The sequence below is a fragment of the Folsomia candida genome, unplaced genomic scaffold (genome assembly GCF_002217175.1).
Source record: "Folsomia candida strain VU population unplaced genomic scaffold, ASM221717v1 Fcan01_Sc004, whole genome shotgun sequence".
NCBI classification, from domain to species: domain Eukaryota; kingdom Metazoa; phylum Arthropoda; class Collembola; order Entomobryomorpha; family Isotomidae; genus Folsomia; species Folsomia candida.
Genome location: NW_019091196.1, coordinates 1,746,464 through 1,765,855, shown reverse-complemented (window position 1 = coordinate 1,765,855; position 19,392 = coordinate 1,746,464). Strand labels below are relative to the sequence as shown.

At 34.6% G+C, this 19,392-nt stretch overlaps 1 protein-coding gene across 2 annotated transcripts; it reads left to right on the top strand.

Annotated features, from left to right (window-relative positions):
* The first annotated feature begins 1,878 nt into the window (after positions 1-1,878).
* Positions 1,879-14,331, top strand: LOC110848270 (protein doublesex). Of its 2 annotated transcripts, none has more exons than XM_035851483.1 (7): positions 1,879-2,101; positions 4,342-4,482; positions 4,726-4,882; positions 5,238-5,351; positions 7,373-7,492; positions 12,292-12,843; positions 13,164-14,331. In XM_035851483.1, exons 1-7 carry the CDS (start codon positions 2,054-2,056, stop codon positions 13,898-13,900), a joined length of 1,869 nt encoding a protein of 622 aa, XP_035707376.1. In that variant the 5' UTR covers positions 1,879-2,053; the 3' UTR covers positions 13,901-14,331. The 2 variants fall into 2 exon arrangements, with proteins under 2 accessions (XP_035707376.1, XP_035707375.1); XM_035851482.1 differs by having other exon boundaries at positions 4,726-4,888.
* The last annotated feature ends 5,061 nt before the right edge of the window (positions 14,332-19,392 follow it).

Sequence of the window (19,392 nt, the reverse complement as noted above, 5' to 3'; positions counted from 1 at the left end):
CGAAGATTTCCGAAAACTCCCTCGCCCCTCCCCCACCAAAAAAACCACTGCCCCCAAAGAGATGCCACCGAATGCCCAATATCGGCAACCCAAAACTACCCCACACCACCGCCAACCACCACCACCACGGCTGCTCGTTCTCCTTTTATCTATCGCGTAATATACAGCCAAGCCAAATGGGGACAAGAAAGGAGAAAGTAGTATGCAACCCAAAAAGAAAGCACGGCTGGTTCATGAACACTAAATTTCAGGAGCGTAATGGAGCGAAAAGTGTATGAAAAAATATTTATGAAGTTTCTTATATTAATGTGAATTGTAGAATTATATATGTAAATTATTTTTCGTTATTTTTCCGATAGTGTACATCTAAGTAATTAACACCTATTATGTTAATATTTTTAGAAAAATATATTTGAAATAGAGAAAATTTGTATTTTGCTTTAAATTGTCGAACTTTCTCCAGCTGAGTAAATGCAAAGTATTTTTAAAGCAGACTTTTACTTCGCAAATTATATGAATTTAATAAAGAAGACTCTAATTGTATAAAAATTATTATAATTATCCACATAAATATAACATTTCAACCAAGCAAAAACCATGTCATGCTTCACCACCGAAAGTAGATAAAATAAGGATTTCAATTAAATATTAAGCTGTTTCAGGTACAGCTTCATTACGTCATTGCGGTGGAAATAAAATGTTGAAGCAATACATATCAAAAACGTTATCACTTCACTTCATCTCAAAATCTCAACTATGTATCCAAAATTTATTAAAATTTACAAAAATTTACAAAAATTTACAAAAATTTACAAAAATTTACAAAAACTTAATACATTCTCAAAAAAATAAATTTCCCCCACTTTTACCTACCCAACAAATTTAACAAAAAAAAACCTACAAAAAAATCCTTTCCCACACTTTCCCCATCACGAGAGAAAGTCGTCTTTCTCCACTCCAACTTTCTCCCATTCCCCTCCCTTGCTACGCTCACTTTCTCTTTCTCTCTCCCACTCGTCTCACAATCTTCAACCCTGATGCTTGTTTTTTTGGCCAACCCAACGCAACCCACCAACCTCTCGTTCCTCGGTTTTTCTCCACTCTCTCCCATAAGCAAGAGATGATGATGATGATGAAGATACGAAAAGTTGGTTAAGTTTTGGGTCCCCTTTTTGGTGGATTTGGTCCGCCACAGCGAGCGACCACTATACCGCACTATATATACTACGGTACTGTACTGTAATGTCACGTTATGCATTTTCTCTCAGAATGTGTACCATCCGAGGGGTAGTTGTTCAGTGAGAGGGTGGATGGCTTGGCTTTTTTTCTCCTTTTTTCCCTACCTCACACAAAACCACCCCAGATACATCCCTCCTTTTCCTTAACCACATCCCTGCACCAAGAAAAACCAGACCAAAAATCCATCTTTTTCAGTACCAAGGCAAACCTCAACTCTACCGCACACAACCAGAAAACCACTACGGAGAGCCACAGATAGATAGAGAGAGTAAGAGAGAGAGAGAGAGATACGACAAGTTGGGGGATAACTGATAATAAAGTTAAATATTTTAGGGGTAAGATAACATTGATAAGGTTGAGGAGTGGGTGGGTCTGGTTAATTGTGGGGGAGGGGTTAATAGGAAATTTAGTTAGTTAAAAAAAAGAAGGAGAAAGTTGGGAAGGAGAAAGTTGAGATTTTGTCAGAGGCAAGTTGAGATTTGGAGAGGATTCGTTATTTTATGGAATTTCGTTGTAATAAAATAAGAGTGACTTTATTAAGGAAAAGATTGACGTAAGGTTTTGAAAATTGAGCAAAATTACTTAAAATCTGGATTTTACTGTGAAAATAAAATAAATCACGGGAAATCGTGAGGCAGTTTGATATTTTTTGTGACACTGGTAACGAGGCAAATTGAGACAGTGAAGTTTATTCAGACTTTGGATAACATTTCAAAAATGTGATTTCGTAATTTTGCATAAGTTTTAATCTACTCTGGCTACAGAAATGGAAATTATCTGAAGTTAACATAGTTTGAAAAATATATTTAAAAAAATGGTTGGCGTTGGAGCTACTGCATTTTTTCCGTTTCCGTTACCACCGGTAAGTACTTTTACTTAAAACTAGACACGAATTTATTAAAATTGTAGTAATTTTCTTGCGTGATTCCATATTTGAAACACTGATTTTATCAATGCAACCTCTACTCTAAAAACTTATCTTACTATCAAGTATTCAATAATAAAAAAATACATTACAAAAATTATAAAAGTACAAAAGTCCTTACATTAAACGTTTTTCGTGTTTATTTTTCCATTCTTAATATCACCAATTTTCCACCAATTAAAAAAAATAAAAATTAATTGCAAAACATATAAATGTAGTAACAAACCGCCGCAATTAATTATTTTCAACTACCCAATATATATGTATGTTTAAAGATCAATATGTAAAGCGGCGTATGTGTTTTTTATTCGTATTTTAACACTGATATTCTTCATACGTTACGAAACACCAAATTTTATTTTTTACAGCAGTTTACAATTATTACAAACATTTCACATTATTATTCAAAAATATATTCAACATATCTAAAAAACAAGAAATATTATTCAAATATACAAACTTTTTTTTCACCCCGGTGAACAAGTAGCTCAATAAATTTGGGAATAAATGAACCATTTACTTACACTCATTCAACCGAATGCCACCCGGTTGTCGGTCTTTTCTTTCCTCTTTTGTGTGTGTGATCCGAATCCGGGTATTTGAAGTTGTGACGAGGGAGGGTGAATTTAACAATACAATGGAATATTGTAATATATTAGGGGAAAAGTGAGGGGGTACACACTTCATCAGCACCCGGGTTAAATAATAATATTGCATACAATGCACAGTCCGTCATCGAATTTAACAAAGATGAGGAATAAAATTCGATACGGTTTTCAATCTACTGTTAGTAAAAAATATTAGTATCAATTTAAATTTTGATGAAATGGAGTAACGCCAATATTGAATTTTTAAGGTAGATCTACTCTTTAGTAATTGTCAGATGATTGTTGGAGTTTCCAGTGTATTCTGAAAATGCTATAAAAATATAGGTTAGATTAATATGTATTTGGTGAAAATGTGAATAGCAGGGGGGAGTGGGGTGTACCCGGATTAAATAATATTAAGATTAAATAATCTGTCACAAAATTTTATGAAGAATAGGAATTCGATGAGCTTTTCAAAATTTGAGCGTTGTTTATAAAACAAATATTATAAATTGGTACCTCAATTTTTCTGAAATGAGATCACAGCAATATTGAAATTTTAAGATAACACCACAAAAAAAGCACTTAAAATATAGTTTAATGTGTTTTAACTCATTCTGGGAAATTTCATAAACCAAGATTTTAAAAATAAAGATCCATCCTTAATTATTTCTTACCTTCACAACAATTTCAATCAATTTTCTCTACCCCCACACCATTTATCCACTATTTTTAAGCATAACTACTAATATTTCAAACCAGCCCTAATATTTGTAACCCTGCCCTGGATTTTTACACATATTTTTATTTCTTTATCCCGTCTCATATTTACATCCATTTCCCCATAACAAACTACTTTCGCCTACTTTCTAAATCCTGACTTGTTCCACATTTCCCTTTTTCCTTACACGAAAGAAATACATCCCCTCGTAACTAGCAAAGAGAGGGAAAGACCTAGTAAAAAAATACGTTACAAATGATCCCACTCCACATTTGGGACGACGTATGTATATTTAGGGGAGAAAAATAGAGGGTGGAATAATGTCGGGGTTAAGTGTTTATGTATATATGGGGTTAATCCAGTACGGCTTGTTTTCTAGCTTCTTCTTTTTTAGAGATATTTACATCTTGACAAGTTTACCCTAAAATTCAAAAAGTGCCAACAAACTAGTAATTATTTTGTGTCACTTTTCCCCTTAATTTGGTCGTAAGGTTATGACTTAATGTTTCTGCAAGACTTCTGAGTAAGAAACGGACAAGATAAATTATAAATAAGTAAAATAACTAATTCCAACTTTTTCCATCGGATTGGTCGCCAGATTGCGAAAATTTTGTATCTGATTATACGATTTGCAGCTATCTACGAAAAAGCCTTCATACCTTGCTTTTAGATTTATATTACAAAATTCTCAATTTTTAATAGCAACTTCGATGTTTCGCAGCTTTATTTTGATCGTTATAAAAAAAATAATTGTATACATCCTAAATTTTATAACCTCAATAAATTTATCATGCCTTTGGCATTTTGCAGCTTCAATTTTTTTCCATGCTACATACATACGTTATAAATATATTTACTTTAAATTCCAGTTGATGACGGAACGACTCCTCAATGAAATGATAACGGAAGCCCCTGGGGGAGAAATGGTACGAACGGGGGCCCCAAACTTAATCTGTACCGTACTCCCGTCTCATTGGAGGTCCAATAAAACATTGCCAATCGCATTTAAGGTTAGTATTTCAACTTTCTCTCAATTTCCTAGAAAAAAACAATAAATATTTATATTTCACAAAAAAAAATCAGCAAAAATAAGTTGTACTTTCACCAAAAATTTTGTTTGATCAAAACACATGATAATTATATACAAAACATAAAAAAATCAAAAATTCCTAAACCTTCATTTACACTTTCACCGACTTTCTCCAAAATTTTAAAACAAATTTAGTAAAAACTTTCTCTATTTTTTTTCACAGGTAATTTGTCTCAACGACGTCATGGACGGCACTCTGGTCACCGTTCGGGCCGGAAATGATGAAAATTTTTGTGGCGAATTACGCAATGCGACGGCCATAATGAAAAATCAGATCGCCAAATTTAACGATCTCCGCTTCGTGGGAAGATCTGGTCGTGGTAAGTGTAAGTAAAAGGCTTTTGCTTACTTTTTTCGAGAAATGTTTCTTATCAAAAAATTTACGCAAGAATAGTTTTATAATTTGGAATTATTTTATTTACAAAATTCACGTAATCTTTTATATAACTCCATAACCTCAGAAAACAATGAAAAATACAATCCTTATTTTCATAATTTTCGTAAGTTTATAAATAAAAATTACCTTAGAAATGTTCGTAAGTTTTGTAAAAGTTTACGCGGTTACGGAATTACAAAGAGAAACTTGAATTGCCTCATTGATATTTTTTGAAAAATTAATAGTTTACAATTTTAACTCAAATTTGCCCCATTTTTTGTCTCGCTTTCTCCCCACAGGGAAAAGTTTTTCTCTTACGATCACCGTTGGCTCGTCCCCTGCACAAGTCACTACATACAATAAAGCGATAAAAGTCACCGTAGATGGACCACGTGAACCGAGATCCAAATCCCGTAAGTAATTAATGCTTTAGTAAGATATATATTTTTTTAATTGGTAGCATCATACATTAAAATTTGCACAATTTTAACAATCTAAAAAAAACTTGCCCTTACGACTACGGATTTATACTTATTTACCACAATATATCAATTTATTCCTTAAAAATATTCAGAAATTGAACTTAAAATAAATTTCTCCAAAAAATCACTCCATTAATCAAAATCAAATTTCCCCCCATAATTAAAAAAAATCTTACACATTTAATCCCAATAACATACTTCCCCCCCTCATAACAATTCTCCTTAATTGATTCATCCTCCACAATTTCCACCCTATAAAAAAATTCTCAAAAAAAATCTCACAATTTCCCAATCTCACTCAATACACACCTATATATTCCATCCCATTTTATTCATCTCTCTCTCTCTCTCTCAAATCCAATCCTTGTCTGGGCTCAATTCTCTCAACTTATTTTATTTTATGAGCCACGAGCCGACCGTAAAAGTGATGGCAAACTACTACACAGCCAGCCCAAAAACAGGGTGGTTGGTTAGGTTTTGGATAACCAAACCTTTTCCCACCACAGTAGTCAACCTCATAAACCAAAACCTTAAACCGAAACCCTCCATGAAAACAAAACCCATAATATACGACACAAATCAGGGGCACGCCAAAAAACTTTAAGAAGTTATACATACATATATGAAGAGAAAAAGAAATAATAAAAAAATAAATGTATATCGCTCCCAACCAAGCAGTTTAGACGGTACACATATAATCCAAGTGTCTCAAGTAGTTAACTGATTTCATTCAGAATTCTATTGACAGTTCGGTTTTTACGAGGCTTCTTTTTTTCTTTTGGGGGCACTTTCTTTATAACGTTGGGAGACCACTTTTCCCCCAAAAAATGTGTTGTTACAGTAACTTCATGACTTTTCGGGTTGCCGCAATAAAATAGAGTCATGACCGTTTTACTAAAGTAAAGTATTGGTTTAGTAAAAAAATATTGGATTAAATTGTAACTAAAAAATGCCACATTATGTAGAAAGGTATTGAAGTAGATTTATATTTAAAAAATTTCAAAAAATTGTAAGGTTTAAACGTCTACGAAATAAAAATAGGATCTTTTTCTAATTAATTTAGTTATAATACAGATCGTTTACATTAAGTTCTATTTAATATAATTTTCAATCAGACAAATTTCTTACTTTATTTTCTTACAAGTTTATTTTATCCCCCTTCCCCCCTCCTTAAGCAGTAACTATGAATACTTTGGTCTAGTAATAATATTTATTTACGAGAAAACTAAACAAGTCAAGAAAGTCAAGAGTTGACGAATTCTATGTGAGTAAATATAAAGTCAGTCAACCATTCATTCATCTCCGTCAAGGAGGACAAATAAGTTGACATGTTACCGAGTTAAGGTTAACAATTGGCCTCTCTGTCTGATTTTCTGGAGTTTATGACCATGCCATAAAATCTGTGATGTTTATATGCTCCCATGTCGTGTCGTCGTCATATTTTTAGGAAACTTGGCTTTTGTTCAGTTTTCTGTTACGAAATATATACGGAAACTGTATGGTCATTTGTCAGTGGCACGTCACATGTCAATCTGCGTCTCGGGAAGAAAAAGGTCGACACTATTTATTTTATGTAGTGTAGATGCATGCCCCTTGTTATTAAGTTGTTGAGGAAGAAGTTCCACTAGAGATGGAGAGAAAACACTTAGTTGGAATGGTGATGAGAGAAATTGATTAGTTGCAAGAAATATATAAAAAAAAGTTGCAATTGTTAAGAGAGAAATATTAATTGTAGGAAATATTTTTTGGAATCAATTTTACGTAATGTGGTAAATTTTGCAAATTACAGAGTTAAATGGGTTTATCCAATTTGAGAAATTTGTCAACTTTTTGTTAAACAAATAAGTTTAATTACAATATACTGTAATTAATGGTTTCACATGATTTTACGGATTGTCAATTTTTCTTCTAATAAACTTAAATTTGGGGCGAGAAAGCATTAATTCCTTCAGACTGCTTTGTAGGTCATGGTGGACCATTTCCTCCGTTCGGTTTTGGTCCGAGACCACTCCTCCCGCCGAACTTTCAAATGGACCCGATGCGACCGCATGACTCCTTCAAACTTCCACTGGGTAAGTTAAATATTTTATTGTTTAGAATTTTTAGAAACAAATCTTAATCTATAATTAACGCTCGACTAATCTTGGAAATATTTTAAGACATATGTATAGTATATAATTTCCAATTCTGACTTCTTAATAGAGCATTAATTAATTAAAATATTAAAATATTTTAAATATATTTTTGCTCAAATATATTTTTTATATCATTCAATATTTTAAATGTTGACTAAACCACTAGTTTGAACTAATACATTACCAACAAGGGTTAAGAATTTTGTTCTTAATATCAAAACGAATTTGGTACTAAAGCTTAGGAACGCGTAGAATCTACTGGAATTGTATTCCATATTTTATATTAAAAACATTTCGCCAATATTAATTTGGGTATATGATAACACAAAAAATTCGAAACAATGCTACATCCACTAAATAAATTTGGTATCATTTTTTGAATCATCACTACTTGAAAATTATACATTATTTTTGCGTATATTTTACTTATGACAAAATAAAATAATAAAATTTCATATTTTTACAAAATTTTACATTATCAACCATACTTGAAAATGAAAAATCTTTTTGGATATATCCTATAATTTTGTTAAAATTTTTCTTAATGGATGGTTAGTCTTTCAATATTTTGGAAAATATTTGAGATGCCCCTTTAAACATTAATTTTTTCCAGACCGATGTATTGTTTTGTAATTTAATATATGTCCGTTTTGGCTCAATAATGCCAAACAGAGGTACGGACAGACACGACGATTCTACATGCCCTGACTAATTATTGAAAAATGCCACACCATACATAAACACTAAATTTTCCATTATTAATAGTTTACCCTACAGTAACTTTTTGATTTAATACAAGATTTTACAATCCGAATGCGATAAAAATATACAATTAAAATAAAATGGTTTGATTAAATGTAGGAATTTTACTGCGTCGTATTAACACACTATTTAACATATATTTAAAATTATTACTTTAACGCATCAATAGCCTTCCGACCATAAAACGTTTAAGATAATGTGCATAAAAATTTTTACATTTTTTAATATTCCAAGATAATTCTCTTTATTTAATCCTTGTATTTTAAACGTATCCTTAAATTTTAATTATTAATTTGTTCACTGACCGAATAAATCTAACAAACATATTTAATAGCTTCAAACACTAAGATTCTCATTGCGACTTCACAGTATACCATTTACTGTCGTAAAAAAATATGTACATTTCTTATAACCTTTACATTATTCACAGCCTATTTAATTTTATCAAAATTATAATCTATTTACTATTGCCGTCGTTTTTTGAGATTATCGAAATTTATTAAATTATTTTAACAACAAAATTCTATACGGTGAAAAGAGACTTAAATTTAGCAGAAGGACAAGTCATCTAGTATCTATTAAGAGTAATAATTACCCGTAATTTTTCAGTATTAACGTTGAAAATAAACAACAACACGACTAAATGCAATTTAACTGAAAATGAAAAATAAAAATAAAGCATCTTTAATTTCAATTATTTAATAACCTTACAATTTTAGAAAATATTACACAAAATTTAATCAATCTAGCGTAGAATAAAAATAAATAGAAAAACACAAAATGTTGTCTTCAAGACTTCAAGTTTCGCAATAGTGTTCCAATAAGGACTCTGTTTTAAGAAATTAATCTATATTTCCCACTAAGTCTAGCATGATACAATATTTAGCGTTATAAAAACCTTCGTAAACTTTACCACGCTAAATTCATTAATATTCGGACACTAAACTTAATTTTAAATAATACCACATACCAACCTTCCCATAAAATGGGATTATTTATAAATATAAAATTTTATTTATTGATTCCTATCTTTACCAAACATTTTACACCAGAAACAAAATTATGCAGCATTCTATCCCAAGCTATAAGTTTTTCTTACCCAAAATAAATTTCACCATTAGACCATCCACCATCCCTAAATAAATTATTAATCGTTCCATTCCAAAATTCGCAATATTATTATACATTGCATTTCACACCACAATTTACAATCACCAAATAAAAATTGTAGACAAGTTTAAACTTCGGCAAATAACATCAATCTAAAATTCTAAGAAAAATTTTAGACAAAAGACCGGAAAGGCCACCACACGGAGTGACAGGATCACATCTCGTCAGCCAACACAAGCACGCTGGTTGCCTAAACATAAAAGAATCCAAAACTCTTTAAAACCACTCATGATTCGTTCGCTAACTCAACTAAGTTAGAAATCTGACTTGAAGGGGAGGTGCAGAAAGGACGCGGTGAAAAAATAAGGGGCAGAATTAAATTTAACACCAATTATAAACGATTTTGTCGTAAATAATTTTAAATCAAAGTATTACCTGTTTTTGCACTACATATTTTCTTATAAAACTATAAATAATTCAATCCAACTTTAAATTGCTTCATTAACCTCAATTACCTAAAATTGAATTCATAAATGATTCAGCCTTCAAATAATTTTGTTCAACGTTACACTCTAACAAAAATTGTGTCTAATTAATAAACTCAATTATTTTTAAAAAAACTTGTAAATTTTTTACAAAATAAAATTTCTCAGAGCTGCCTTCTGGAATCTAATAATACTGTTGGCTGCTTAGCTAAAAATATAAAAAATACTACATACTTCTAGAGAAATAATCATTTGTTTTTAAATTTTACACATATGTATCTTGGTCAAAAACCAACTACAAATTCAAATTTAAATCAGTTCGAATTTTTTTTCTAACTTTACCCCCATCTCAAAAAAACCCACATCCTTTATGCACCCACCTTCCAAGAAAAACTCCATTTTTATCCCCTAAACAAAGTAAATATCAGAGCAAAAAGTATGAAAAGAAGGAATAATGTTTCGACATGGAAAATTAAACCGAGATTTGAATCGCATTTCATTCATTTGACAAAGGTGACACTTTCCTCACTTACTTTACCAATAAGACCGTACCGTAACTTGAGTTAGACCACCTGCTTGATTCGGTTCGTGGCATGGGATACATGAATCAGACAGAAATAAAGCGTGCCAAATAGTTACTTAGTTTTGGACATGAAACGCTTAAATTTTTTGTACCGTTTCTTTAATCGGAGCGGATGAAAAAATAAAATAAAAATAAACGGAATAATTTTGGTTGAAAATTTGTCTTCAAATTATTACTAGAAGAGTACACTGAACTGAAGATAACTGATTTGATTACGAATAGACATTTATGATCTTTTTATTATTAAAAATTACGTAATATTGCCGCCATTCCAGGTAAATATGGGGAAACTTATTTTATAAGAATATTGACAGATTTCAATAACGTAGATAGGGTAAAGAGAAAATCAACCACTTACGGGGTTGATCAGTCGGGGGAGGGCTAAAACAATTATCTGGGAATCTGATTTTTTTTGTAGATTATTCCAAATATATCCATCTCTTTATCCTGAAAATTTCATAAATTTCCAATGGAAAACAAATTTCCTACGAGAATTGAAAGCGATGAACTCGCGAAACCGGTTATGCATAAGTACAAAAATGTCATCAACAACCACGCAAGGAAAACCTAACGACATTTTAAGGAAAAGGGGTGTGTCCGCACAAAAATCAACACATACATAAAAAAGTATGGGGAACCCGGAAATGTTACCATGAAATAATTACGTGGTCGAAAAACCACCTTAAGGACCTCTCCAAAGTTAAAATCGATTGAAAATTATTTTGTAAATTATTCATCCACGTATTTGTCCGTAGAGACCAAGAAATTAAAAATAAATGTAAACTATTTGCAAAAAATGAAAGCTCATAAATTAGGGATTAAATCATATACAAAAAAATTCGCAGCAAAACCTACCCAATTTCAAGAAAAACCCGTAACCGCAAGACTGCGCAAGCTCTGCAACAAAATCTTGCGAAAACTTTTGATCAACGGCGACGATTCCTTTGTCTTTCAAAACCCGACAAAAACCCTGTGAAGGTTATTTTTACATGCAAAAGGCCCTTTTGAAGTGTAAACGGAAGACAAAAAAAGTTGGTCTTCAAAATTTCCGAAGAAATATCTGGTTTGACAGGCACTGGATCAATTTGGCAATGTTTCGGAGCCTTATCTTCACGAGCGGTGTGTGAACACAGAAATTTATTTTGAGGAATGTGTGATAGGCTGTCTGATTCCCATCAATATGGAGCATCATAAAATATAAAATGTAGTTTTTTAACTAGACCTTGCCATGATCCACAATGCAAGAACTGCGCAGGAAAAAATCGAAAAAAAATCAGTTTGGTGTTGTAAAATGAAACCCCCATAAAAGTCCCTCATATTTGCCCAATAGAAATGTTTTTGGCTTAATACAAGAAGAAATACTCCCAGCTTCACAATAACGTTGATACTTTAAGAAAATTTCGGAGCAGATGGAAGAAAATTAGCAGCAAAGTTGGAAAGTCTTCAGGGAAAGCACAAATGAAACATGTGAAGCAAAACAATAAATACGAAGTGGACAGTTGGTTAAAGTCTTCTTTCTGCGCGGATATCTAATGCTAGATATATTTGTAATGTTATATAAAAATTTGGGATTTTAAATATCATTTTTTCTTAATTTTTAGGTCAAATTTCCCCATAAGTGGTTGTTCTTCTCTTTACCTGTTACCTTTCAGTATAAGTATTTTGCAAATTTGCCAGTTTAAAAATACTAAATATTTTTCTTACCTTTTTAATAACCATATTTGGAAAATATTTAAAATTGCAACTAAATATTTCCTTAAAAAAAATTCCAAACTTTCTCATTTCTCACTTTTCAGGTCTAAGTCCGCACGATTGGCCGCTAGCCCTTCGCGCCGCCGCCGCCGCAAGTGGGGGTGGCGGCCCCCCTGGGGGCAACGGATCTGGCGGATATCCATCCTACCTCCAATCCTTAGCGGCACACCATCACCACCACAATCAACACCAGAACCACACCCAACACGGAAGTAACGGACCACCCAATTCGTCTCTCACGTCACCCCTTTTACCCCAATCCCCGCCTCAGTCTCAATCTTCGTCTCACGATCCCCTGTTGTCTTCCGTGGCTATGTTGAGTAGTGGAAGCGGCACCACGACAACGCCAAGTTCCGGTGGGGGCGGAAGTAGTGGGGGAAGTAGTGGGGGGAGCAATATCTTGGCGGCACTTTCAAATAATAACAACAATAATAATGGACCAAGCAGTAAGAGGTCACCGCCGTTAGTGAAGATTAGTCCGTTACACTTACACAGTAAAGGGGGAAGTAAGGGGGGACTGGGAAGGGATGAAGTGTCAAGGTCGCCGAGACCAACTAGTCAGCAGAGTTCGGGACAGGTCGGATTTCGTCCAACAGGTCGGTGGAAATTTATATTTGGGAGAATTCCTATTTTAGGAATATGCATGGGGACAAAATCTACAAAATTTTTATAGTTTTTGCACACACGTTTATCAAATTTTCTTGTTAAATTATATAGTAATCTTAGAAATCTTTGCAAAAAAATTGCAGAAATTTAGATTTTTAAAATATAACATCTTTCTTGAAATTCATGGAAATTTTGTATGCAAAATTTTTCACCAAATTTATAAGCCACCGCAATTATTATACATACGTTAAATTAAGTAAATTCTACTATCCAAAAATCACTTAATAATTCCTTCCTCTCCCCTTTTCAGGTGCAGCCCTCTCGTCCTCCACCGACTCTCTCATGTCGAACTTTGATCTCGCCAACAAACACCACCACCCCGGAAACGCGCTCTCTTTAAATCTTCCCTGGCCCGGTTTTCCCCTCGGAAACAGTGGAATCCCTGGTTCCGGAATTCCAGTCTCCAACACTAGCGGATTACCCCTCTTGCCCCACCCCCTTCTTTACTCCCACCTCTGCAACAATGCCTGGATGTCGTCCGAAATTCATAACGTCATGACCAAACTTCAACTCCAACATCAACACCACCAACTCCAACTGCAAGCCCAACAAGGTCAAAGTTTAGGTCAATCTCGTGCCCTGAGTAGTTCTGGCGGAACGACGAATAGCCGATCACCGTCGCCATCGTCACTTTCCTCCGAGATCAAAATTTCCGTTGGTAGCCCTAAATCGAGCCACAGTCTCATTCTGCCCCCATCCCCGCCACCGCAGGGTATCACGATTTCAGCCATTTTGGGCACCGCGGATGGACGAAAACGACGACATAGCAACCATTTAATTACACCGAGCAGTAGGTCAAAGTCGAGATCAATTTCACCAACTAGGTCGAGATCAAGGTCACGGTCACGGTCAAGGTCAAGGTCAAGGTCACGCAGTAGATCGAGGAGTCGGTCGCAAAGCAAGAGTCCGACAATTATACCCGGTGCGAGTTTCGGAAGATGCAGATCTACGGCTTTTTCCTTGAAGATCGCCATCAGATTCCCGTGACACAATTCTTTCTCGGCGAGTAAATTCGGGTTGAAGTACCGAAGCAGCGGTCACATTTGCGATTCCAACAAGCGCCGAAGTCGCAGTTGGTGGAAAAGCGGAAGAACTTCGCGACACGAGAGCAGATTGATTTCCATGACGAGATGGACGCTCGTTAACTACTTGGACCGTATTCAGGGCCGATCTTGGTCTATCCTCTTGGCGTCCGCGTCCAACCCTTTTTGGGCTCTGGTTAAAATCTTCGAGCTCAAAATCCTTATCCATTTTGAAGCCGAGCCGAGTAAATGAAATGAAATGATGCTGGTGAAAGTTTGGTGTGAAGAAAGAAAGTCTTGAAATTATAATTTATTCACAATACGCTAATCTTTTAGTTGTGATAATCTGAATTCTCGAAGAAAGTGGCTTTCACGAGGTGAAAAAATTGAGAACAAGTGGATGAGAAATGCAGTTTGCGAATGAACGATTTCATGCATTGGGCATATTTACCCCTTTGAAATCAATAAATAAATGATATCATTTGTCCGATTTATGCATATAAGTGCATCACTTGGTGTACTAATATCCAGTTTGACCAATCGTATGCAAAAATATTGCAAGTGTGCATAGTGACTCAAGGTACGTGGAGAATATTTAATTAGGCAGGACAAATAACGAGGCGACCCGTGCGGTTTTAGTCGCGTGTAAAAAATAGTGTAGGGGAAGTGTGACCGATACATATATACATTAAAAAATATCCTTAATTACGATGCAAGCGCAAGGAACAAATTGACCCGATCCTCCTTTTGTTGTGCAGTTCAACTCCACGCTTCGTGTATGCAAATAAACTCAAAAACTGTTTAGAGTTTATTTCATATTTTATAAACTGTAAGAAAAATTGGAAAAAAAGAATTGGCAAAACGATTGCATTCTTTTAAAATGACGCATATATGACAATTATCTATTTTTGACCTAAATACTCCTCGTTTTCAACTTTCCATGAACCCAAAAGAGCTTCGGGGCGAGCACGTCGACGTCAAAACAAGGCGTCCAGGCACGACGTCCAAGGATATTTAATTTGGCTTACTCGGCTAACATAGTTCTTGGACGTCGCGCCTGGGCGCCTTTTTTTCACGACGACGTGCTAGCCCCGAAGCTCTTTTGGGTTCATGGAAAGTTGAAAACGAGGAGTACCTTTGACATTTACATATGTATGTGTAATAACGGTTTTTGGATCTCATTTATTTGTAATGCTTGCAAATTATGAAAATATGTGTGTACATGTTTTCATAATTTGCTCAAGCTATATAGCTAGAGTCAGTTATTTAGGAGATAGTTGTATCTGTATGCAAGATACATTTTTCAAAAAGCGGAGATAGACGTTGCCCTTAAATATTTCGACCAATTTCAATCATATGTAGTACAAACTGCCTCAAGTTGCATTGACTTAGACCACATAATTTTATAATTCCAGTCAAATCGGAGGGTTACACTTCACATTATCGCATTGTTAGTGAGATTTTATTATAAAGAGTTTACACTTTTCATTTTAATCTGAGAAGACTGAGGACAAGAAAAGAAATAGTTTTATGAAGGAAATTACGTTGGAGCGAGGTGAATGTTTATGTAAACCAACATATTTATCTCCATGACAGAATATGGTTTATGTTGCACGGAGGGTGAAAAGTTGTGAGACAGGCTGGCAGCATGGAACATCAGATCGAGCCAACAGAAGACTTATTTCCGGTTTGGATTGGACTAACACTAACTTTCTCCGCATGTTAAAGTACTCGTTTTCCCTGTTGTTTTCTGCAGCACGTGTCATGTCCTCCCACACTTACAATTCACACTTTTGCTACACCAATACAATCCAAGTTCTTGAAAACTGGACATACATTATACATGCGTAGATAATTTATCATGTTTTTATACTACATTCTTCACTCAATAATTTCATGAACAATTATTGTTCATGAAATTGTTCTCCTCAGGACAGACATACTGTATTTCTCATCACAACCCATTTAGCAAACTTATGAAACTAATAAAATTTGTGCTGAGAGGGGCTTCGCAAAATAAAATTACGCAAATTTAGAAACTTCATATAAACATTAGGTATTACCCAAAATGGCCATGTTGGGTAAGTATTTATAAAAAATAGGTAGAGATCTTTTCCCAATTTCAGTTTCTTCGAAGGAATTCATATCGCTATATCCGTTCTGATCAACCATTCGGAGCTGTTGATCTCGACCGAAATCTAGATCCGCTTGAGATGACATGCTGTCAAGAGATGTTATCGTGGGTCTAGTTTCAGAAGACGCGGACCTGCGACTTTCTCTCTTGTGATCACCATCAGATTCCAGTGCGGATGATGACACAACTGTTTCACTCGACGAGTGAATTCTGGTTCAAGTAGCGATGCCGCAGTCACATTTGCGACGCATGAAAAGTTTCGAAATTTTGCAGGTGAAAGTTTGGTGAAGAAAGAAAGCCTTGAAATTATGATTTATTTCTAACACGATAATCTTAGTGTTGTGACAAATTTAATGTGTGAAGAAAGTGGCTTTCACCGGTGACAAAATTATAAGACCAAGCGACTGAGAAGTGCAGTTACGACTGATCGATTACATATTTACTTTCTTGAAATCAATGATATCATGTCCGACTGATGAGTTGTATCACTTGGTTTTAATATCCATTTTAACCAATCGTATATGCAAAAAGGGTGCACGTATGTTTTATAATTTAGGCTCGACGAATTACGAGGCGACAACGGTTTCAGTACCGCGTAAAAAGTGATGTAGGGCTAGGAGGAGTGTGACCGATACATACACTCTAAATAAAATCATTACCAAATCATTACCAAAATGCACATGTATATGACTGCAGAAACTGTAATCATAACCACCAGCTGGTAAAGAAATTGATTGAACCCGAAGTGGTAATAAAGAACACTTTTCGGGATAAAATTAATACCGTGATGTATGACAGATCTACTACAATATGTAGTAAAATGTCTACCGCCTGATAATTAATCATACCACTTTGTATCATATATCATGTATCACAAATCTATAGATATGTACATTTAAGTAACAAAGACCCTTAATAAACGCGATAAACAAATTTATCCGATTCTCCTTTCTTGTGCTTAACATGTATTTAAATAACTATCCAATTCTTACACACATATTTGTATGTAAGAATTGCTGGTACATTTGTATAAGGAATATGTAACAAGTTCTTTATCCATTAGTTATATGGATAAAGAAGAAGATAAAGAAGAAGAGTGGCTCAAGCTTGCATGTATTTACAAAGCTTCGTAAGCATGGAAGTGTCGTAAATTTACAAAGTTTACTAAGGTGACGTGAGAACAATCAACTTCAGTATTCAGCGCTTAGATACGCATATATGTACATGACTATTTTTTTTCGGCTGGGACCCCTTTTGGACTTTATTTTTTAATTTGAATGAAACCTCGAAAATCGTGTTCAGCATAATTGAATTAGTGGGTTTAGACCAATTTTGGGTCTCAAAAAATTTTTATTTGGCGCAAATGGACGATAGTTAATCCGTAAAGTGGGTTGACATCTCCCGGTTTTCTGAGATAACCACTGGACCGATTTTGTCCAAATGGGGCTTAAAATGATCACAAATACTTCCTCTTGAGTGGTCCGGGAGATGGTACTGATCCGTGACCTCGATGACCTAATTTTGACCTTTTTGTATTTGTTACAAATCTTCTCAAAATCCTATATAACTATGAGCTTCAGGTTTAAACAAATTGTTTTATTCAAAATGCATACATATATCACCTGTTTAGTGCGAGCAGCAGCGTGTGTGGCATCCTTATGTGAATTTTTTATGAATTACACATTTGGTACCCAGCATCACAAATATTAAGGGAACTTAACTATGATTGTGAACCAAGTTTAAAATATTTTGAAACACTAACAAAATGCCACCCGCCAAAGATAAGTGCGACGACCCTTTTTGTCTTCACAAAAAGTGTTGTAAAAACAGTGAAGAAAATTTCTTCTCAAATTCTCAGTGAAAATCGACAAAACTTTTTTCGTATTGTTTGGGGAGAAAACACTCTTCTATGTACAACATGTCGGACGATGAGCGTCCTAAAGCCGTGCAATGCATTCTTGGGAAGATGAATTAGTAGCGTTTGTCCAACAACGAGGAGCAGGTACTAAAGGTGGAGTAACTGATCATTTGTGTTATGCTAATATCTAATTTTTCTGTCCTTAGATGAATTCAGCTATTGCTGAGAAATATAACTTCGTAGCTTAACACCTTTTTAACATTCAATAATTCTTGATTAAGTTAGCTTTAATATATAGACAAAATATGTGGCACCTCCCCTCGACGCAATAAGAGCATAAATAGGCCGTGGAATTGATTTGACAAGTTTCTTGATAACGCTTTTCTATATGGCTGCCAAAACTTATTCCGAACTTTTGACAAGGTCGTTTTTCGACGAGTGGTTTCCCATCAGTCCCTCTTTTCTCAACCCGGACAATCAGAATCACATCGGGAGACTGTGCGGCCAACGAAAGAAGCTTAATATTTTCAGTCTCCAAAAACTTGCACCGTTAAGTTGGCTACATGTTTGGGGTCACTGCATTTTTGGAATATGAAATTCCTTCCTAGTCAGGTTTTTGTCAAATGATTTCAAATTATGGTTTGTAATGATTAATAAGACCTCCCTGGTCATGCTTTTGTCGATAATGACCGGGTAACTACGCCGCGACCTAGTCATTTAACCATAAACCACAATCGATCCTACGTTGTGTTTAACTGTCATATGCACATATTCGTTTTTGTGAGCCTTTTATGGCATCCGCCAGACTTGGACCATTCAATTGGCTCCGAATAACTAATACTGGCCTATGTCGAAGTAGCAGACCGTTCTTTACTCAATGAACGTCTATTTAGGGTGATATTTACCCCATTCCAATTTATTGAGCTTCTTCGTTTTGAGGACCCTCGCGTTTGTCGGGCAAATGGACCCTAAAACCCCAACGCATGATTTTTTATTGATCACCACATTGTATGATCTGTTGACCCCACAGTTCGTACTCAAATTCAATATGATTTTGGAGGTTGAATTATTCCGATCTCGAGTGATAATTTGCTTGATTAATCCGTTGATTTTAGGATTAGGCGGCTTTTTTAGCCGGATCATGAAAAAGCAGGAACTAAAATGATTGCTTCATGTTCTTTGGCTACATTTCGAATAGTAAATATCACGGAGCATGTTTCCTGTCTGAGTTTTTGATATCCAAGCTTGTTTGAGAAGGAGGCAAGATTATTTCTAACTCCGAAAAAAATAGCTCGTTTGGTGTCGCAATTTTGGCTGTAGACAATACCAATCTGGACTTACGAAGCAGATAAAGTTATATTTTGTGATCTGATTAACTTACCGTGACAAAAGGCAGAGGTTTATCGTTACAAAAATTTCGCTCAAATAATTAAGACATAAGGTGCCAATACTTTTTGCAGGTTCC

Bases quoted from the DNA above. Each gene is read 5' to 3' on its own strand.
- LOC110848270 (XM_035851482.1), top strand. From the start codon at position 2,054: ATGGTTGGCGTTGGAGCTACTGCATTTTTTCCGTTTCCGTTACCACCG. The intron at 7,493-12,291 runs GTAAGTTAAATA...CTCACTTTTCAG, and splicing joins CTCCTTCAAACTTCCACTGG to GTCTAAGTCCGCACGATTGG. The intron at 12,844-13,163 runs GTCGGTGGAAAT...TCCCCTTTTCAG, and splicing joins GGTCGGATTTCGTCCAACAG to GTGCAGCCCTCTCGTCCTCC.